We start from the raw sequence: 23,212 nt of genomic DNA on the forward strand, positions 1-23,212 counted from the left end.
TAAAGGCCAGGGATGCGACTTAAACGTCTTACAATGCATAGGACGGCGCTCATCTCCCACAGCAAAGAATTATCTGGTACCAAATATCAATCATGCCCAGACTGCAAAACCCCATTCTAAAGTAGACAGTGGTTTAGAAGCCATCCAGGGAATCTGATGCTTTGGGTCCAGATGAGCCTGGCAGTGGGAGCCTGAGTGGAGACAGAGATGCCCAGATTCTCGCTAGGAGCATGCATGGAGCATGGTATCTAAAGTCAGGTCAGTTTGTTTCTGTTTCTTAATCTCTTCCCCACCTCCTGGCTCTGTGACCTTGGGTGAGTTCCTCACCCTCTCTGAGCCTGGGCCAATTATCCATAAATGGGGATAATTTCCATATGCAGCATTGCTATGAGAGGTAAGAAGTCTGTGCAAAAAACTTTATAAATATTAAATGCTCAACATATTGGAGTGCAAGTCAAAAGGACAGTGTTTCTCAGCAGACCCCTGTGTCTGTCTCTCTGTCTGTCTGTCTGTCTCTCTTTCTCTGTGGCAGGAAGGTGGTCTCCCAGTGGCTACTCCAGAAAACTCCCAACGAAACCCTCCTGGGCCCCTGAAGCCTGGAAAGCAAATGTTATCTGGACCTACAAGTCCTTCCATGTAATACGAGGCTGCTTGGGCATCAGTCTGTACCTGGCCTTCACCTGCCCTCATTTGTTTAGCAAACTCAGCGCATCCTAGTTGGAAAGCAAGTTTGTGGAGTCTAATTAATATTCTCCAAGCTTCCTTCACACTCTCTCACCTTCAAGATTTTGCCAGATCCCTATTTGCCATTATGCCCTATTATTTGCATAATGTTTTCATTGCAGTAGACTCACTTTCATCTTTACGTAAGTCAATTGTGTTTTGAAAGTCATTTTGCATCACTGCCAGAAGTGGAGATCTCTCTCTCCCTTGCCAGAGACAGCCACCATGCAAATGAATTGGTGAAATCACAACAGTGGTCTTCAGTGCCCGTAGTTACTTCTCTTTTCTGCCAGAGACACCAATACTGTGGGCAGATCTCCCCTTGCTGGGAGAGGAAGTTCAGTCCCCTTGCTGTTGAGGAAATGTTTGCATTGATCTGAGACTCCCTTGGTGGGCTGGCTAATCAGAAAGGCTGGATGAGAATTGAAAAGGGAATCACTTTCCCACCCCTCTGACTTAGTGCCATTTGATGTCCTGTGTGTGGGCCATGTAAATCTTCCCTTGGGAAGAACACCAGCTCTGAAGTCCTCATGGTCAGGTCCTGCCCCTCCCCCCCCCCCAGCTGTGTGAACAATTACAAGTTTCACTGCATTGGGCAAGGGTTCCAGAGTCACCCCACATGGGCTCAACAGCTGGCTTCTCCACTGTCGAGCTGCATGACCATATTTTGCCTGAGTTATAGCTTTTAGTCCTTACAGCATCCCTTGGAGGCGAGCACTGTTTGACAGATGAGGAAACAAAGGCACACAGCAGCCAAATGACCTGTGAGTAAGTGGTGGGTTCAGGATGCAGACCCAGGCTGAGCCCCTACATGGGATGGCTGAGTTCAGCAGTGCAGGATGGGTTCCTCAAAAAATAACTTAATAAAAATAAAGTTACCATGTGATCCAGCAATTCCACTTCTGGGTATATACCCAAAAGAGTTGAAAGCAGGGTCTCAAAGAGATATCTGAACACCTATGTTCATAGCAGCTTTATTCACAAGAGCCAAAAGTTGGAAGCAACCCGGCTGTCCACTGACAGATGAATAGATAAACAAAATGTGGTACATACACACAGTGGAATATCATTCAGCTTTAAAAAGGAAGGAAATTCTGCCACATGCTACAACATTGTGCTACATGAAAGAAGCCAGTTGCAAAAAAGAACAAATATTATATGATTCCACTTACATGAGCACCTAGAGGAGTCAAATTCATAGAGACAGGAGTAGAATACTGGGTGCCGGGGGCTGGGGGAGGGGAATGGGAGTTAGTGTTTAATGGGTATAGAGCTTCAGTTTTGCAAGACGAAAAGGTTGGTGGTGACGGTTGCACGGCAATGTGAAGGTACTTAACACTACTGAACTGTACGCTCAAAAATGATTAAAAAGGTAAACTTTATGTTATGTGTATTTTACCACCGTTTTTTTTAAAAAAGAAGAAATTCAGGATGCTTGGAGGGCCTGTGGGAGGGTGGTGCAAGGAAGGGATGGGGGAGGGGGTCAGGGATGGCTTGGCAGAGAAAGGGTCATTTCTCCTGAGCCCCGAAGGGTGTGGCCTGGCCAGCTTTATCCTTGGACTTGCTCCCTCAGTTCCCCTCTCCCGACTCCGCGATCCCTGCTTAGTATCTCCTCCCCTCACTTCCCATCAGGTCAGGTTGGAGGTAACATGACCACAGGAGTCAAAGCAGCAGCCCTGATGTCAGAGACATGACCAGGCACTTGCCCGGCTTCTCCCAGGGAGGTTTGGGGCTCCTGAACGAGGAAGAGCGGGGCCCAGCCCTCAGCCAGTTCACATGAGCGGAGACCGTCCCATGCAACAGCTCGGGCCTGAGGCTTCCACTTCAGCCCCCTGGGCCCTGAACGTGGACGGAGCTGTCCGGCTTAATCCATCAGTCCAAATCATTCATTCTCTGAGGGCCTCCCCCCTGAGCTGGCAGGGGCGGGGGCGTAGGTGATGGGGATGGCATGCTAGGAGAGATGAAACCTTGGCCTTGGCTCATGAGGAACTGCCAGCTATCAAGAAAGCCCACCTGATGTGGTATATACAAGGGAGTATCACTCAGCCTCGAGAGAGAAGGAAACCCTGCCATTGCGACAACATGGATGGAACTTGAGGACATGATGCTAAGTGACATAAGCCAGAGAGAGACGAACACTGTGACATCACTTATATGTGGACGTCTAAAAAAAAGTTAGACTTTTGGAAACAGAGAGAAGAGAAATGGTCACCAGGGGCTGGGGGGGTGGAGGAAAGAGGAGAGGTTGGCAAAGGATACAAACTCTCAGCAATAAGATGAATAAGGTCTGAGGATCTAATGTGACTGTATCATGGTGACCATAGCTGATAGCGCTGTGTTGTACAATTGAAGTTTGCTGAGAGAGCAGAACTTAAACGTTCTCACCCCCAAAGTACATAGTAAACAAACAAATAAGTGAGGTGGCGGATGTGCTAACTCACTAGATGGGGAGAATCATTTCACAGCGTGTAGTGTATCAGATCACCCCAACACACAACTTGAATTATCTTACAACTTTACGTGTCAATTATACCTCAATAATAATAAATTATACCTCAATAAACCTGAAAAGGGGAGGGAGGGAGGAAGAAACGAAGTGAATTACCAAAAACCAACCCTGTCTCAAGGGAGGACACTTTTCTATTCAGTGATGCTAGCTCCGTGATCGGGCCAGACTCCCAGCCTATGGGAATGTTATCTGCTCACCTGCTAGAATAAAGCATGGGTTTGTCTCTGAGCCGACACTCTGCAGAGAGGGTAACTCATCAGTTCCTCAGGGCCTCTCAGCCTCAGAATCCTCCATGGTGAGATGGGAGTGATAATCACGGTGCCTGCCTCGTAGGCCTTAGGAAAATTAAGTAATGAAATCATGTGTGCATTGTGCTTAGGGCTCAATATGCCTCAGACATCATTATTTTTCTAGAAGAGTCTTCAGGACCAAGTAAGGGAAATGACTCGCCTAGGGCCCCACGGCTGATTCACAGCAGAAGCAGGATTTGGACCCAGACTTGTGGCCCTTGGTGTGCTGCCCAGTGAAGCCTGTTCTAAACCCCTGAGAGCAGGGGCTTCTCGCAAGTTCTAATCACCAAAACTGCATTGAAATTTCCCAGTGAGAGAAAGGCCCCTCGGCCCAAGTCTGACGAATAACCTAGAGCCTGTCAGGCTTTCTCCTCCGATGACGTGAACCCCACTGCGTGCGGTGTGCCTGGTGGGCAAAGGTGCCCCATCCACAAGCACGAATCACCCCACTGCCAGCAGGGCCAGGGATGGATGGCTCATCCCTCCTTATTTTTTAAAAAATGCTACTGTATTTTGGAAGAACACTTAGCATGAGCTCTACCCTCTTAGCACGGTTTTTTTGTTTGTTTGTTTTTTTTTTTTAATTAATTAATTTATTTATTTTTGGCTGTGTTGGGTCTTTGTTTCTGTGCGAGGGCTTTCTCTAGTTGTGGCAAGTGGGGGCCACTCCTCATCGCGGTGCGCGGGCCTCTCACTATCGCGGCCTCTCTTGTTGCGGAGCGCAGGCTCAGTAGTTGTAGCTCACGGGCTTAGTTGCTCCGCGGCATGTGGGATCTTCCCGGACCAGGGCTCGAACCCGTGTTCCCTGCATTGGCAGGCAGACTCTCAACCACTGTGCCACCAGGGAAGCCCCTTAGCACGGTTTTAAGTGCACAATACAGCACTGTTGGCTACAGATGCAGTGCTGTACTCAGGTTCTCTAGAGCTCGTTCATCTGCCTTTCGCCTGAAACTTTTTGCCCGTTGATGATAACTCCTCACCTCCCCAACCCTTCAGCCCCTAGCCACCATCTTTCCGCTCTTCGAGTCTATGAATTAGACCACGTAAGATAGCTCATATGAGTGGGATCACGCAGGATTTGTCTTTCTGGGACTGATTTATTCCGCTCAGCGCATGTCCTCAACGTTCATCCTGGTGGGAACGCAAAACGGTGTAGCCTCAATGGAAAAACAGTATGGAGGCTCCTCGACAAATTAAAAATAGAACTACCTGTGACTAACTCAGTTTATAGAAGAAGAAGTGACAACCAGAGAGGTGTCTTTCCAAAGTCCCCGTGGTTTAGAGGCAGAGCTGGACCCAGTTCTGAGCCGCAGAGCCCGTGCCTCGCTGGCGGCAGGGAGCTGGGCCCACTCCTGACCCAAGCCCCGTTTGCACACAGCCTTGTCTCCACGGGTCTCCAAGACCCAACCACCCCTCTTATTTGGAACCAAGTCAGAAAGCTCCCCTTGCAGTAGCCGGAAGAGGCCCTTTCAGAGTATAAGTAGAATCGAGGGCTTTGTTGGTGGAATAACTATTCCAGTCAAGAGGCTCCTTCGTTTTGCATTTGTTATTTAGTCATTGTTTTCAGAGGGGGATGCTGCAGAGGGAGATCCAGGGTGTGGATGTTTATTTGCAAGCAGTGGGCTCTGGGGTGTACCCAGCCCTGGGGGACTGTGCCGCCTTGGGGTAGGACGCTAGAGCTGGGCCCGCTGGGTACACCTGACTTGATCCTGATCCTTGGGGACGAACAGCCAAATAGAGTGATGACGGTAACACTGATGGTGATGATAGCTCTTCTAATGGACATGAGCATTCGCGAGAGACAGGCTCTGATGATAACATACCCATTTTACAGATGAGAGAACCGAAACTTAGAAAGGTGGCTTAACTGGTCCAAGGTCATGCAGATCTGCCTGACCAGAGGCCACACTCCTAACCCCTGCAGCTTACTTCCTCCTCCCAGATCACATTCCTACAAGGTACCACAAGCATGATCATTGCTAACATCACGACATCTGCACAACCCATTGACCCTTGCCAGGTACCTTCATCTTCACCATCTTTTTAGAGCCCAAGGTGTACATCGTCCTGATTTGACCCATGATGATAAAGAGACACACAGAGCTTGGGTGGGTGACAAGCCTGAGGTGGCACAGCCCTCCTTGAGTCCCTGTCCTTGGCCCCCACACCTGCATCACAAAAATATACTTGATATGCTTCCCTACAGCCCTGGCTTTTTAACATTTGTCTGAAGTCAGCTTTCCCCGCTGCCTCTAATCACTCTGATTCTTCCACCTATTTTCTGTTTTGTGCCACAGGAATCTGATTACATTGTTAAATTCATAGCTTTTTTTTAGGAGCCAGGCAGTGTTTGGGTTTCAGTCTGTAAAGACACACATAGCTCTGACCACACGTCATTGTTATGTGTCCTGCAGCTGGAAAAAAGTCAACTGACAGGCTTCTAGGAACAGATTTTTGTCTTTTGGAAATGGGGACAATTTGATCGAGCATAGTGGCAATGATAGGGCTCTGGCATCACAGACTAGCTCCATTCCCAGCTCAGCCAACTCCTAACTGGGATGTCTCTGAGCTCCAGCTTCCTCAGTTGTATAAGAGGAAGGTAATAACTCTTTTCTCATAGTGGTTTGGATAGAAGTAAAAAAGTCATGCACAGAAATTGTTTTACACATAGTAGGCACTCAGTAAACAGTTAGTATTAGAACTAGCAATAAGTATCACCTTTATTGTTAGGTTCTATTATAAAAGTAATCCATTTTACAAAATGCAGTTAACACAGCAAAGTGTAAAGAAGAAATGAAAACTGTCATGCCACCATCTGACCCTCTGTTAATATTTGGGTCCATGTCTTTTAGATTGTTATGGATTGCATTGTAGGACTTCTCTTTTGCTTAATATATTATAGACAATGTTCTGTATCAACAAGTATTACTAAGACCTTTGGGTCGACTCCTATTTTGGACCATTTTACACACTATTGAGGTGGAGGCCCCAGGACCTTTGCACTTGCTATGCCAGCTGCCCAGAATCCTCCTCCATCCATGATAATTGCATGACTCACTCCCTCAGTTCACTCATTCAAGCTTGTTCAAGTGTATCCACTTCACATCAGACCACATTTGGCCACCATAGCCAAATACACCCCACCCTGAACATGCTTAAATTTTTTTCTTCATAACCTATGTCACTGTTTGCAGTCGTATTCTCTATTTGCTTACTTTTTTAGTGGCTTTCTATCCCACTAGCCTAAGCAGCATTCGGGAAAGGACTCTGTTGTGTCCACTGACAGGCCCGGAACTGTGCCTGGCACAGAGGAGATGCCGCATGAGTAACTAAATGAACAAAGAACATCCTATACATAGAGATGGGCATGTTTGCCTTCTCCTTCCCCCAGGATAGATTTTTAGGCATGGAGTTACGGGGTCAAGGGGACTGCATATTTAACACTGTACACTGTTGCCACATCACAGCCAAGCTGTGCCAGCTCCCCCTCCCTCCAGCAGGGTGGGAGAGAGCCCATCCCCAGTTCCCACCCTTCTGGGAATCTCACCACAACCCACTGACGATCCCACTCCTGGTGTAGGAGGCCGGGTGCTTTTCAGGACCACAGTCCCAGAAACGGTGGCCAGGGTGGAGGAGGCCCACCCCCAGGGGGGCCTCTCTGCCTGGGCTACGGGGTGGTTTCCTGTCCTCTCCAGCGACCCCGTGTCTGAGCAGCTTGCCAGAAAGGGCGAGGCAGGAGCCGGGGGTGTGGGGCATAGGAAGCTGGTTATTGGCAGCTGGCAAAGGGCACCATGAACCTCGGCCCCACCCTGCTGCCACTCGGGGCAGAGAACTCGCACATTTGCTCTCCTGTTTGTTCGATAAAACCCATCAGGGTCCAACCATGTGCCAGAATGGAGAACATTGCCATTGTGGTCGTGGGGCCAGCCTGAGACTATCCCCCCAATTTGCTGGGTCCTCGGCAAGGCGCTTCGCCCCTCTGAGCCTCACCTTCTTCCTCTGCCTCTGGGCTCATGAGTGGACAGGGCTGGTCAGGGGACAGGCGAGGGGCAGGTGTGTAAAGGATGGATGTAGACTGGGGGGGGGCGGGCAGAGGGAGAGGAGCAGGCAGTGTCTCAGGCCTGGAGGCATTGTTTGATTCTGAGATTCTGGAACTTTCGTTGGCCTTTGCTTTTAAGGATGGCTGCAGTGCTCTGAGGTCGAGCGGATCCAGCTTTTACAGCGTGGCTCCCCTCCTTCCCTCTGCCTAAGCTGTCTCAGTGTGTGTGTCTGGTTATGTGTGTTTGTCTCCATTTATGTCTGTGTGTCTGTCTTTCCCTGCGTTTCTGTGTGGGTCTCTCTACATGCGTGGTCCCCCGTAGGTGTGGGAGGGGAAGGTCCTCCTGTCTGTTTGCAGGTCTCTCTCTGCGTTTCTCTCGATGTGTGTGGCCTCTCTGTATCCCTCCCCCGATCCCCACCTCTCATCCCCATCTCCATCTCTCTGTCTCCTTTCTGTAGATATTTTTGTCTTTCTCACCCACCCTTATCCCCAGAATAGCTGTGCTCCAGAGGAACGCTGGGTTTTTGTTCCCCCTTCTCTTTGCTGCTCCCCAGACCGACTGTCTGACCCAAGGATGGCTTTGTACTATTTACGCCCGGGAGCCTCTGCGGCTGGTGTGGTAGTGTTTGATTTCCCAATGCTCCTTCCCCTCCTCCAGAAGGGAAGCATCCATGTCTGCGTCTGTCTGTCTGTGAAGCTGCTCTGCTTTCTAAAAACCCTAAAGAGAAGCTACAAAAGGCGTTTCTCATCGTCAACACCCAAGTCCCTTTAGACACCAGCGGCCTTCACTCCCCCCCTCCTGCTCTCCGATGCAGCAGAGGGTGGGTGGCAGGAGCAGGGCTGGATTTGGGCCCCTACTCCCGCCTCTGTCCTCACTCGCTGTGTGACCCGGGGAAACGTGCTGACCTCTCTGAGTCTCCAGTATGACAAAGAATTCCTCCTGGAGCTAAGTAATGACCCACACAGAGCCCCCGGGACCGGCACTCAGATGACGTCAGCTCCTCTGGACCAGAGCAGCCGGTCTTCTCCGGAAGGCATTCGTTCACTCACTCGTTCAGCAACATGGCGAGAGACATCCAGGGCTGGAGAGCGTAGCTTGTTCCCAAAGGCCTCAGAAACCTCACTTGCTGGGAACCCCAGATCATTGTTACCCAGAGACCTTGGGGCAGGGATGAGCAGTATTATCCGAGTGCCACCGGGAACGCCTGCAGAGTGGGCTTCCTATGAAGCATAGTGTCCACGTTTAAACCTTTGAAAAATCACCCAGTGAAATCCAGGTAGAAAAAAGTGACACAAGTAGTCATTGTTTTTAAGCATCCCTCCCTCTGTTTGATAAAGAGTCTCCAAGGGAGGCGGAGAGAGGTTACAGCCAGCCCTGCGATAATTACGCCGCCTTCGGGCTGTGGTTGTGGGAAAGAGAATGTAAGCTTTTCTCATACATCATTAGCTTTTTACTTTGGATTCTCACATTCCTTAACCCATTCATAATCCATTTGTGAAAACAGGCTCACATCCCATGTGCCTTTGTGCTCAAGACTTTGTCCAGGACTGGCAAGTGGGAGGGTTTAAGGATTCTGGGTGGTTGGTTGGATGGATGGATGGATGAATAGGTTGTTGTGTGAGTGTTTAAAGGGACATGATCCTTCCAGGTGCACCTCTCGTACGACCACCAGGAAGGCCCAGTGTATTTGCTGGTGGTTTGGAGAGAAGATTAGAGGGTGGTTAGGATAACCCTCTGCTTGCTCCCCAGTTTGTCTTCAACCAGAGCCAAGATGGTAATTATCCCCAGGATCGCAGCTACTGACTGAACAGTCAAGGAGCCAAAGATGGTGGGATATCAGGAGAGCGTGGGGAAATGGGCTCAGGAGCTTTGGGCTAAACTCTCTGAGGTCTCCTCTGTCCCTGCAGGCAGATTGTTCACTCCTTCCCCACCCTCCAAGAGCACACTTCTATCATAAAACAGTTGAGCATTGTCTTCTGTTTTTCCCACTTCTCTGAGAGCTCCTCAAAGGCAAGGATTTTTTCCCCCAATTTTATTTTTCTAGTACCTAGCACAGTATGTGGCATGTAGTATAGGCTAAGTTAATATTGCGTGGATCAGTGAGTTGATCGTTAGATGTTTGGAAGAGTGGGTGCATGGATGGTTTGCTTGGAGGATGATGGGTGAGTGGGTGGATGGATGGTTGCGTTTTTGGGGGGAGGTGATAGGCCACTGAATGCTTTGCTAGGTGGGTAGTTAAATGGTTTGTTGGACGGGTGGTTGAATTTGGATGGATGGATGGATGGATGAAAAGATGTAACCTTATTGGCCACCTAGAGTCAGCCTCCCACATGATACAGGAATCCACCTTGCAATGCCTCTGACTTCCTCAAGTACATGCCAACCTACCTGCAATAACTAATTTACAAGATATTTCATTAACTAAGCAGAATTGTTATAAACATTTCCGAATTCTGGGTATGGTAATGTAGTGTATATTAGTGGTTAGTGTATATTATTAGGTTAAGCACATAGGCTTTGGAAACAGACCTGGGTTTGAATCTCAGCTTAACTTAATTAAAGCAGTGTGACCTTGAACAAATAAGTCCCTTGGCCTCTCTAAGCTGTGGTTTCCTCATTTGCAAAACGGAGATAATGGCCCTACCTTTCAGGCTTACGATAAGGAATAAATGAAATAATTAATGGTAAGGACTGCTGAATGCTCAAGAAGAGGTACTGTAATTGTTATGTTACCAAAATGTACCCGCCTGTAACTTTTATTTTCACCAAAAACCAGATGTGTGCCAGATATTGTTATAGTGTTATGTATCCAATGACAAACATTCTGATATAGTCCCTCATCTTTTGGCGTTTATGTTCTAGTAGGGGGTTCAGACAATAAACAAGGAAACAATTTCAGATGGTGTTAAATGCTATGCAGAAAATCGAAATAGGTCGAGGTGAAAGAGAGTGATGTGGTTGGTGGGGGCCGGATGGCCTTATTGTGACCTGTGAACTAGTGACAAGAAGATGTAGCCATACAAAGATCTAGGGAGAGTGTGTCCCAGGTGTCAGGAATGGCCAGTGGAAAGGTCCCCAGGCAGAGACCGAGCTTGCTCAAGGAAAAGATAAAAGGCCAGGGGGCGAGGTAAATGGTAGGGGCAATCAAGGCACAGGGGTGTGCCGTCATATCTGCGGGAAGCAGGTCCCGCAGGCCATGGACACAATACGCGCTAATCTCATTCCGTCCTCTGGGACAACATAGAAGGAGCCTCGCTCATTTGGTGGCCATTCAGCTTCCCAGTGGCAGCTGACAGGCTCCCAATCTCCTGACCTCCAGGCTAAACAGTCCTAGTTCTCAGCTTTCCCAGTTGACATTCGGAGACACCTGCAGCTGCTCCCCTGACAAGGTTCTGAGTCCCACTAACCTAGAACCCACAAGAAATCAAGTTCGACCCAAAGGAAATTCGGCTCAGGAAAACCAGGATATTTCTAGTTGGGGCTGTAATGAACTGAACCAGTAAGCTGTGTTCCTCCCTGAAACCTTGCCCCTGGAGCATTTGCAAGGGAAGAAAAGGAGAAAAGGTGTCTTTGAGGCTGCTTCCAGGATAAAAGATGTCTGGAATCATTTATTCAGGAGCATCTGGTATAGGTTCTGGGCTTTCAAAGAAAAATAAGCTCTGACCGTGGCTGATCTCCACCCGGGCTGATCCAGGAGCTCAAGTGGGCTCATGAGGACCTAGACCCCCTCCATCACTCAGCAGTGCTTCCCTCTGTGTTGGCTTTCCTCTCCATGTGGGGACAAAAGGGCTCTTAGCATCTGCCCGTTTCATGGATTCCAAACCTCTCTCATCTAGTAGTTCCAACAAAAGTCCAGAATTCTGTCTTCTTGGCTAAACAGCTTGGTTAGGGCTGAACTATACCTACTGTGGCCAGAGAGAGGCAGTGTCCTGATTAACCAAGCCTCATCCCTGTGACCGCCCCTGAAATTGACAATGGAGAGAGACCCTCTCCTTCCACACAGACTGAGAATTGAGGAGGGGGATGATGCCCCCCAAAATATCAGATGATAAATTTCCCATTATGCAAGATGGATAACTTCTAGGGGTCTGCTGTACAGCATTGTGCTTATAATACACAGTACTATCCTGCCCACTTAAAAATGTCTTAAGAGGGTAGATCTCATGTTATCTGTTCTTACTACAATTTTTTTTAAAACGGATGCTGTGGACATATATACACTACCAAACGTAAAACAGATAGCTAGTGGGAAGCAGCCGCATAGCACAGGGAGATCAGCTCTGTGCTTTGTGACCACCTAGAGGGGTGGGATAGGGAGGGTGGGAGGGAGGGAGATGCAAGAGGGAACAGATATGGGAACATATGTATATGTATAACTGATTCACTTTGTTATAAAGCAGAAACTAACACACCATTGTAAAACAATTATAATCCAATAAAGATGTTAAAAAAAAAAAAAAAAAAAAAACGGATGCTATTAGGAGGAGAAGGGAGAGTGTATTCTGGACAGGCAAAAACAGCACGTGTATCTTGCGTTTCCCAACTTGAAATTAACTGCTCCTTCCTCTGTGATTCAGAAATACACCTCTTACATCTCTCATCTCCTCCTGCCTTGTTCAGTAGTTTAATATGTGTACATATGTCTCCGTCCGTTCTTTTCAGCTCCCTGGGGATGGAAACCATGTCTTCAGCTCCTCAGGGTTCGTACTCCTGTTGTACCAGGACAGCGTAAGGGTCCAGGACTTGCTTGGTTAAGTTGAATCAGGTTTCAGGGCCCAATATGACTACTGTGCCCCTCAAATAGTTTCCAGGAAGAAGCATCAGAGAGACTCCCCCCGAGGACGACCGAGCTCACCCTACCTCTGTGGTTTCTCGGGTTTTCCCAGGCAAAGCCAACAAGAACGTTCAGTGGGATGAGGATTCGGTGGAGTATATGCTGGCCAACCGGGTCAGAATCGCCTTTGTCCTGGTGGTGCACGGCCGCGCCTCTCGGCAGCTGCAGCGCATGTTCAAGGCCATCTACCACAAAGACCACTTCTACTACATCCACGTGGACAAGGTGAGGACCGCCCTTTCTCTGCAGGTCTGTCTGCCTCTCTCCAAGCTGACCTCCCTTTCAGGGAAGGCTTGCAGGCTGAACAGCTGCTTCCCCCAGAGCATTTGGTCTTGAAGTGCCGTGTGTGTGTGTGTGTGTGTGTGTGTGTGTGTGTGTGTGTGTGTTGGTTTCAAAGTTCCCAGCTGTGACTTTAGACTTTCTCCATAAACATTGTCATTCGTACCTCTTTTCCTCACTGTCCCACTGCCCGATGCAGTGCCTGTCGCTCTGTGAAGATAACTAACCCAGGGGTGGGCACACTGTTTCTGTAAATGGCCAGAGAGCAAGTATTTCAGGCTTTGTGGGCCATACGCCCTGTCACAGCTACTCAGCTCTGGCATTGTAGCATGAAAGCAGCCATAAAAAACATACATAAATGAATGTGTGTGACTGTGTTTCAATAAAACTTTACAAAAAACCTGCAGCCAGCTTGCTGACCCCTGAGCATCTTGTTCCAGAGGTTTCTGTTGGTCTGCTGACGTGACATGATTATGTCTTTGGTCAAGAAGGCTAAGGGGACGCCTATCCAAAAAGTTTGCTTCCAGCAGGCCTGCGAGAGGGTAATGGAGAAATTCCACCTCTCGAAATACTCATCAGGTCTAGAGGCAGCTATATTTCTTAGCTTGTTAACCTCAGACCATATGTATCCATCTTGTAGAAAAATGCAGACTCCCAGGCACCAGCCTTCACCTAGTGAACCAGTGGCTCAGAGGCGGGGCCAGGGAATCTGCATTTCAGATAGCTAAAGTAATATTTTAAAAATAATGAAGTTCGAATAGCAATGCAGAAAGACATCCCAGACCTGAATCTTGGCAAAGTTCAGAAACCCTGTCAACTAGAAGGGAAGGGACAGAGAGGGGGCAAGGGACAGGTCTTGGTGTTTTCTGCGCTGCTGAATGTCACCCTTTCTCTCCTGGGAAAAGCGCTCTAATTACCTGCATCGCCAAGTGCTCCAGTTCGCCAGGCAGTACAGCAACGTCCGCGTCACCCCCTGGAGGATGGCCACCATCTGGGGGGGAGCCAGCCTGCTGTCCACATACCTGCAGAGCATGCGGGACCTCCTGGAGATGACCGACTGGCCCTGGGACTTCTTCATCAACCTCAGCGCGGCTGACTACCCCATCAGGTAAGGCGGCCCCGGCCCCAGGCCAGCCTGCTCTGCAGTCCTGCTTCCCCTGTCACAGCTGGGAGGCCAGAGGCAGAAGCAGCCTGCCTCCTGTCTGGAGAAGCCTTTCTGCCTCTGTGAGATGCTTATGCACTGTCTCCATAAGATCTCTCTGCACAGGGTCCACCCTGAGCCTGAGAATCGTGTGAGCATTCGCTCATTCATTCACTCGCTCAACAGAGATTTCTTGGGTACACGGTTTTTCCAGCTCTGTTTGAGAACACACTGCAAAGGCCAAAACCTTTGCAGTGGGGGAGACAGACAACACACAAAAGAAGTAAAATGGTACATCAGAAAAATAAGGCAGAGCGCAGCAGGAGCAGGGGAGGGTTGGAAATTTAATGAGAGTGGCCAGGAACGTCCTTCCCAAGAAGAATGCAGGATGCTGATGGAGACAGCCACCCAGACAGGGCAGGTGGTCCAGGAGGAGGGCGGAGCAGGTGCTGAGCCCTGTGGATGCCTGGTGTGTTCCAGGAACAACCGGGCTCAGGGTGGCTGGAACAGAGTAAGTGAGGGGAAAGTGGTAAGAGACAGAAGCCAGAGAGAAGATTGAGGTGAGATCACAGAGGTCCTAGAATTTGGCCAGTACTCAAAGAAAGATGGGAATCACTGGCGTGTTTGGGGCAGAAGAGGGTCAAGGTCTGACTTACGAGTTAATCTGAAAGGGACAAAATGGAAGAAGGAGGAGTGCTGTGACAGCCTGGGCAGAATCACAGACAGGCGTCTCTGGGCTGTTGGAAGCCCATGGTGCGTTTGCTCGGCTCCTCTCAAATTTTAACACATGAGTTGATTGCCCACATTTTACAACTGGGAGATTGCAACTGAAACTACAGATCTCTGGCTTCAAGAAAAGTCCTCCCACTGAACCTGCAGGCTGCTTGGCCACAATTGTGTGCAGCTGGCGGAACAGCCAGCAGCCCCGAGGCGGAGAGAAACTCAGAGGCCACCAGGAAGGCCTGTCCCTTTTTTTTATTATTTTTTTTTATTTTTGGCTGTGTTGGGTCTTTGTTTCTGTGCGAGGGCTTTCTCTAGTTGTGGCAAGCTGGGGCCACTCTTTACATTTTATTCATTTATTTATTTATTTATTTATTTATGGCTGTGTTGGGTCTTCGTTTCTGTGCGAGGGCTTTCTCCAGTTGTGGCAAGTGGGGGCCACTCTTCATCGCAGTGCGCGGGCCTCTCACTATCGCGGCCTCTCTTGTTGCGGAGCACAGGCTCCAGACGCGCAGGCTCAGTAATTGTGGCTCACAGGCCCAGCTGCTCCACGGCATGTGGGATCTTCCGGGACCAGGGCTCGAACCCGTGTCCCCTGCATTGGCAGGCGGACTCTCAACCACTGCGCCACCAGGGAAGCCCGCTGGGGCCACTCTTCATCACGGTGCGCAAGCCTTTCACTATCGCGGCCTCTCTTGTTGCAGAGCACCGGCTCCAGAAGCGCAGGCTCAGTAGTTGTGGCTCACGGGCCTAGTTGCTCCGTGGCATGTGGGATCCTCCCAGACCAGGGCTCGAACCCGTGTCCCCTGCATTAGCAGGCAGATTCTTAACCACTGCGCCACCAGGGAAGCCCTGATCTACCCTTTAAAAGAGACGTAAGCAAAGAAAACCCCTGGAGATCTGTAGAGGGGAAAAAAGGCAAGAAAATGAACTATATTTCCTATCAAGAAGGCAGCTCTTTGCTTGACTGTGTCTTCCATCTTGATTTTTGACAAGGCCGAAAAGGAGAAGTGAACGGGGTGAAGGAGAGGGCCTTCCTTCCTCTCCTGGCACTGGGTATAGCATTCCCAGAAGAGCTAGATAAAAGTTTTTGTTGTTGTTGTTTAATATTCCTTTATCAGGGCAATTTTCAAACATGCGCAAGAATATGAGACTAGTATAATGACCCCCACGTCACCCAGTTACAACTATAATCAATTCACCTTGTATCTATACAAGTATAGACTTTCACCCTCTTCCACCAACCCTTGGTGAAGCATTTCCAAAACGTCATATAATTGTATCTGTAAATATTTCAGTAAACATATCTAAAAGGTAAAGTCTCTCTTGGAATTTAACATCAATATGATTATCACATCCAAAATGTTAACAGTCATTCTTAATGCCATCAAATATGGAGATCACATATTCCCAGGAGTTTGGGTTTTGAATCAAGATCCATATAAGATACAGGCACGGAGGGAAGACCTCTCTTTAAAACTAGCAATGGCTTCTGTCTCCTTTCCTGTGCCTTTTTCAGTCCTGGGCTTGGTGGCATCCCGTCATCTGCTGGGAGAATCTGGACCTTGGAGGAGATCAAGGGAAAGCACAATCCTTGGTTAGTTTAGGTAGGATACTCCTGGCGCCCTTTGAACCTGAGAAAAATGATGGGGATTTGAAAGACACCAGTTTTCTTTTATTCATAGGGTGGCAGGAATACAAGGGGGTGATTATGAAGTATCTCTGGCAGACTTTTACTTACTTACTTATTCATTCATTCAAACATTCATTCCACAAGCATTTATTAAGCAACTACTATGTTGAGTACTACAAGCACTCCTTGGGCATTCAGTGGAGCATGGATCCTAGCTGGGAGGATAGAATTAGATAATCATGCAAGGGACACATCATACTAGGTGTGAACAGACTGTAAAGAAAGGAATATGGTGTGAGTGGAGGAGGGGCATAGCCAGGGGGTCAGAACGGCAGCAGTTTTGAGCTGAGACCTGAAGGATAAGAAGGGATCGGCAGACAAATGGAAAACAGAAGATCCTTCTAGACGAGGATTTCCCAACCTGGGCACGAGTGACATCAGGCTGGATCATTCTGCGTCCTGGGGGCTGCCCTGCTCACTGCTGGCGTTTGGCAGTACCCCTGGCCTCTACCCACTAGATGCCAGTAGTGGGCCCCGCCCCCAATCACTTGTGACAAGCACGAACATCTCCAGATGTTGTTTCCCAGAGGAGCAAAGTCGCCTCCAACTGAGAACCCTCTGAACAGCCTGGACTCGGGTCAGAGATGAACTAGTTGCTGTTGAGAAATTTAAACATGGCCGGAGTATAATAAACAAAACAGTGAGGAGAGGTGAGTGTAGAGAAGTACAAGGCATGGGTGAGTTAGAACATTCTCCCTCCACCTCCCAAATAAGGACCGCATTCAGAAGTATCCCAGAATGCTGAGTGCAGCTGCTAGCGTGGCAGGCACTCCCTTCAAGGGTCTAGGGTCTCACTCTCCCACCTCCAGACCTCCTGTGGAGGCCTCAGAGTTCATCTCAGCCTCGGTCAGGTGGTGACACATGGCCAGAGATCTCAAGGGCAGGTGGGCCAGCCCATGGCCCTTCCCCGAAGAATCTCATCAGGTCTCAATGCTGCCCCCTAGAGGCCCTCTGTTGATTTGCAAGTTGAAGCTGTAACAGCGGCCACTTAGCCAGGTCACCTCGGCCAGGATGTCAGGATTTCTAGCATTTCGTATGCAGGAGGATGAGTGCTCAGGCTTCCATTTGATGGCTTAAGGTTTGACTCTGAGTTCTGCCACCTTACTAGCGGGTGACCCTTGGCAAGTAAATTCGATCTTTGTGAAATCAGGTTATAACAACAGAACCGAGCAGAGTTTGGGCACTTAGAAAGCTCAGTAAATGTCAACTGTTAATTCCCAAGCTGTCTCCAAGGCTGCACCTCATAATCTCCAAGAAAGACCCAGAAATCCTTTCTCAGACCATGTGCCCCACCCATTTGGGGGTTCAGAGAAGGGAGTCGTCATTTTTTTAGCCTTAATGCTTCAGTTGTCTCGACATCTCTGTCAGTCTGTCTCTCCTCTGCCCCCCACAGCCCTCATTCCCATGCGCCCCACCCCAAGCTCTTCTGGCCACTCACGTTGCCAGCCTCGTGGCCAGAGGCACTTCACGCATCAGGCACTGCTGCTTCCTCTTGCTGTTGTTTTCGTAAAATCGCCCCACACAGAAACATATGAATTTTGCAGATGAATGGTTTTATCCTGGGCAACTCTGATAAGCTTTCACTTTCCATCTGCCGCTCCATCTGTAGCTTCCAAAACCATGACTTCTCCCCTCCCAGGAAGGATGAACAAACTTAGGAGCCTTCTCGAAGGGGCGTGAGTGCCCAAGTCAGTAGCTTCTACAAGGCTCTGAAAACCTGGGGGAATATCCAAGGGCAGAGGCCACCTATCGTGGCTGCTCTGAGCTGTTTGTGATTTGACATCGCCTGCCCGGGTCTGCTGCCTAGTTCGGACCGCTGGCCAGACCCACTGGTCTTCACTGGCCAGTAGCCTCGATGAGACCCTGGACACAGACAGCCTGGCTGAAGAATCTGCCACCACCGACCGGCCGTGTGAATTGGTACAATCAGCTTCAGCCTTCTGCATCTCGGCGTCAGCACCTCAAAGGGGGCACAATATTAGTACCAGTTAGGAGGATTAGAGGAAATGTTGCATGTCAAGGGCTTAACACAGTGCCTGACACAGAAAGTGCTCGTTAAATGCAGGCTGTTATTATTATAGTGGTGGAGTAGCGTGGACTTCATGGGCTGGACTTCACCATCAACTGAGTTGCTTTCCTTTTTCCCTTCACTCGTGAGAAGACCAGGAAAATATTTCTTGAACCCACATCTCTTTCCAAAGTGGGAAAATCCAAGTTAGACTTGAAGGCTGAAATGTTTCAAGAGAAGCAGGATAGAACCAACTCATCTATGAATGGCAAGACTATTCTCACGTTTGGAATACGCAAGCCAAGTGTGTTTAAAGAATCCAGGTCTTCCCCCTTCGCCGTTGACGTGACCGCCTGGCCCACGCAGGCTCTGGTTGGAGGTGTTTACGTATCCAGCGTGTGAATGAAAATGGATGTTTTCCAGCACTGAGACCCTGCTAGGTCTGGAATCCTCAGAGGACATGATGGTTTTATTCAATACGTTCTATGTACTGAGTAAGGCTGGACACTGCGCTGGCATTCTTCGGTTAGACGGGCCACAGGAAGGGATGAAACCCTAAAGCATTGTGCCGTTGGTCTGCGTGGTTTGGGCCAGTAGTAACAGACCCCACACAGTCTATCACTGGGCTCTGTGTCCCGGAGCGAATCAGATGCAAAGGCCGAGTGTGTCCACGGCCCCTCTGGGGCTCACATTCTGTCGGTGGTGTATGTGTGCATGCGTGTGTGTGGGTGTGTGCGAGCATGCGGTAGGGGAAAACAGTATTTCAGCTTTTCAAGCTAAACCCAGGATCTACTAATTCTGCCTCTTGGGGATCCACAGCAACAAGGTCTAACCTAGCAGGACCTACCATGTGGATATTTAAGCTACACTTGACCTAGACCCAAACCTCTCTCTTGACATACCACCAGGGACCCAGAGCAGGAGCCTAAGAGGTTTTCTGCGGCTCCGCAGCAGGAAAGCCCAGCTCATAAGACAGGAAGCAGGTGTCCTGGCTTCTCTGCAACGTCCCCAAGACCGGTGTCTCCGTGGCACTGATCAAGCAAGACTAGCGCCCAGATCCAGCAGCCGTTTCCTGTGTACCTACTGTGTGCCGGGCCCTCTGCTGGGACCTTTAACACGTATGTGCCTTAATCCTCATCCCTTAAAGCATGACTTCCGGTGTGTAAAAACGTTTAAGGAGGTTAGTATTCAAACAGAACTTCTAGTGAATCTTGCAGGAAAGTTAAGCCCTTGATAATATTCGGCACGGAGCCTAGTCACCCTGAGATCTGGGCAGAGGACTCAGGCATCTGTGCACAGTCGATCCCCTGCTTTTCATTCCTCTAGTCAGTTCAGTGATTCTCGAGTGGGTCAAGGAAATCCTGTTGTTAACAGCAAATGCAACCACAGCAAATGCACTTACAGCACTTAGTACATCCCTGGCCTGATTCTAAGTGCTATCCATGGTCCTGACAGCAATTCCATGAAGTACATACATACTTTGGGGATCCCATTTTTCAGATGAAGAAACTGAGGCACAAAGATGTTAAGGAACTTGACCACAAGGATACAGCCAGTGATCTTTTTTTTAAATTGAGGTAAAATTCACTTAACATTAAGTTAAGCATTTTAAAGTGTTCAATCCAGTGGCTTTTAGTACATGCACAATGCTGTGCAACTAGAACCTCCATCTAGTTTCAAAACAATTTCATCACCCCAAGAGGAAACTCCATCCCTCCCCATTCACCTCCCCCCTTGAGCCCCTGTCAATCTCTAATCTGCCTCTCTAGATTTGCCTACTCTGTATATTTCATATCAATGAAATCTTACAGTGTGTGATGTTTTGTGACTGGCTTCTTCCACTTAGGATAATATTTTCATGGTTTACCCACATTGTAGTATGTGCCAGTATTTCATCCTTTTTTATGGCTGAATACTATTCCATTGTGTGGCTATACCACGATTTGTTTGCCCACTCATCAGGTGGTAGAGCCGGGATTCTTAAGAGCTCCCCGAAAGCCGTGTCTTTTGGCCAGCCTGGATTGTGCCGTATGTCCTGAGGTGAGGACCTCATCAGGTTTAAGAAGATGCAGCTCCATCACGTGGGACTCTGCACAGCATTGGTACTTAGGGACTTTTGTTGACTGATCCCTGATGATGCTGGGGTCGGGGTACGGGTGCTGATCTGATGCACCCCCATCCACAGAAGCCTGGTGACCTTTCCCATTCAGCCTGGCCCACCTCTGCCTAGTTCTAGCAGAAAAGTTTCCAGTGATTCCGGTTGGCTGAGGCAGATTTGGGGTTGAAGATGGAAAGATGGAGGCTTAGGGTCAGAGCTCTAAGCTTCCCTTTTTCCCTTCCTCCTTCTTTCACCATCCAAGCCCCTTCTGAAGGCAGCCTGGGGGTGTCCTGGGGAGGAAAGAGCTCAGGCCTGCCTGTGAGGCCAGCTGAAAATGGTCTCGCAGATGAGATCAGGAGACAGGGCTCCTCTGACTTCACTCAGTCATGCAACAGATAATTATTGAGCACCTACTATGTGCCAGACACTGTGCTGGGTACCAGGTGTTCAACGGGAAAGAAGAACATGGTCAGTCCCTGCCCTCATCCTAGTGGTCAAGGGTGCAGACTTAAGCCAGACCAACTGAGCTTGAATCCCAGCTCTTCTGTTTACTAGCTGTGTGAACTTGAACTTGAGAAAAATCGCTTAATATCTCTGGGCCTCAGTTACGTCATCTGTAAAATGGGTACAATAACAGCACCACCCCATACAGTTGTTAGAGGATGAAACGAGTTAACATATGTAATGTGCTTAGCACATGGTAAGTACTGTCTGTGTGACAGCCATTGTTATTGATGGGGGAAGACAGACGTTAACCAGAATGATCACACGAGTGAACACGTGGTCACAAAGTGAGGCAAGTATTCCGAAAGGAAGGAGGGATATAAGAGCACTTATCAAGCAAAGCTCACCTGGACCAGGGAGCCTGGGGTGGCCTCCCTGAGGAGGCAGCGCGTGAACTGAGGTGTGCGAGATGGGCAGGGCTTAGCTAGCGGAAGTGTGCAGGATGATCCTGGGGTGGTGTTCCAGGAAAGGGGATGGCATGGGCAAAGGCCTGGTGGGAGAAGGAATGCCGGCACGCCTGAGGAGCTACAAGAAGGCTGACGTGGCTGAAACACAGCGAGCCAGGGGTTGCCTTACCGGGAGGATGGTCCAGCCAGTTCCTGCAGGGACTTCTGATCACCTGTCCGGTGGTTGAATCCTTAGCCCATGAGCCGTGTGGTTTCAGCGTGAAGTAACCTTATTTGCAACGTGGAGGGATCACGTTGGCTACTGTGAGACAAGAGTGGGGAGGGGACGGAGCGGGAAAGGGGAGGCCAGTGAGGAAGGATGGGGGCTGCAGCTGCTGACCTAGAACCGCATTCAGGGAGCCCTCTCCTCCCTAAACCTCCCGGCTGACGCCCGGAGTCCTGTAAGCCATCGTGAGCTTCCTGAATCCAAGCAGCCGCTCAGCCTTTGAGGCACAGAGCCAGGCCGCCTCCTGTGTGGGGCTCAGGGCCCCCAGCTGCACGGAACAGCCCCATTCTCAGGAGACCCGTAGAGCAGGGCTGGCGCAGAGGACCCAGGACGCCCAGGGGCCTGAGGCCAGAGTTTTAGAAGAGGACTGAGTGTGAGGCAGGAGGGGACAGCTAAGGACTGAGAAAGAAGGTGGCTCGAGACCCCTCTTTGTTCTTTTGGCTTTAATTGTGATAAAACATGCGTAACATAAAATTTACCATCTTAACCATTTTTAAGTGTACAGTTCAGTGGTAAGTACATTTACATTGTTATGCAACCAAGCTCCAGAACTCTTTTCATCTTGCAAAACTGAAACTCCACACCCATTAAACAAAACTCGCATCGCCCCTCCCCCAGGCCCTGGCAACCAGCATTCTGTTTTCTGTTTCTGTGAATTTGACTGCTTTAGGTACCTCATGGAAGTGGAATCAGGCAGTATTTGTCTTTTTGTGACTGGTTTATTTCACTTACCATAATGTCAGGGTTCATTGATGTTGTAGCAGGTGTCACAATCTCCTTCCTTTCTAAGAGTGAATAAATCTCCCTTGTATGTATAGACCACATTTTGCTTACCCGTTCATCCATCATTGATGGACACTTGGGTTGCTTCTACCTTACGGCTATGGTAAATAATGCTGCTATGAACATGGGTGTGTGAATATCTCTTCACCTCCCTGCTTTCAATTCTTTAGGGTATATACCCAGAAGTAGAATTACTAGATCATATGGTAGTTCTATTCTTAGTTTTTGAGGAACCTCCATACTGTTTTCCTTAGTGGCTCTACCAATTTACATCCCCACAAGCAGTGCACAAGGGTTCCAATTTCTCTACATCCTTGCCAACATATTTTTCTTTTCTTTCTTTCTTTCTTTTTTTTTTTTTTTTTGATAGTAGCCAACCGAATGGGTGCGAGGCATTTCTTATTCTTTTTAAGGAACATAAACTCCCAAAACAAGGGCCCTGGAACCCTTGGAAGCTTTGAGTAGCCGGTACAACTCTCAGTAGACCCATGAGGTTAGCTACAGGCAATTGTCTCCCCACAGGATCATAGCCCTCAAATGATTCTTCTAGAACTTCTTCCCAACCCACATCAGTCCCCCTTCTCATTCCCCATCCTTCTGAATAAGACCAGCTGTTCACCAGCAGCTGGAAACCTGTGTGCCTTCCATCTCACCACTCCATGGGGGCCTGCATATTCTCATTCTAACCCTGACATCTTTCTCATGTGTGTTTCCACCTACGATTCCTCTATCTCGGCCCAAGTCAGACCCTCATTGCTTCACACCTGGGCCTTCAGAGTTCCCCAAGAGGACATAGTCTGAGCCAGACTCTGAAAACAGGCTAGAGCTTCTCCAGGGCTGTTTGGAAAAGCAGCGGCCACTACCCTCTCTGGGAGCAGCTTGCAGGATATAATCATTTATTTACTCAAGCAAGTGTGC

General features: G+C 49.0%; 1 protein-coding gene across 1 annotated transcript in view; it reads left to right on the forward strand.

Moving 5' to 3' along the window:
• XYLT1 (xylosyltransferase 1) overlaps window positions 1–23,212 on the forward strand; it is a 306,713-nt gene that overhangs the window by 210,835 nt on the left and 72,666 nt on the right. The window contains exons 4-5 of the mRNA XM_082432554.1: window positions 12,449–12,621; window positions 13,581–13,783. Coding sequence (XP_082288680.1) covers window positions 12,449–12,621; window positions 13,581–13,783 — 376 coding nt within the window. The remainder of the gene's footprint in view (window positions 1–12,448; window positions 12,622–13,580; window positions 13,784–23,212) is intronic.

The sequence above is a fragment of the Balaenoptera physalus genome (assembly GCF_965194825.1).
Source record: "Balaenoptera physalus genome assembly, chromosome: 16".
NCBI classification, from domain to species: domain Eukaryota; kingdom Metazoa; phylum Chordata; class Mammalia; order Artiodactyla; family Balaenopteridae; genus Balaenoptera; species Balaenoptera physalus.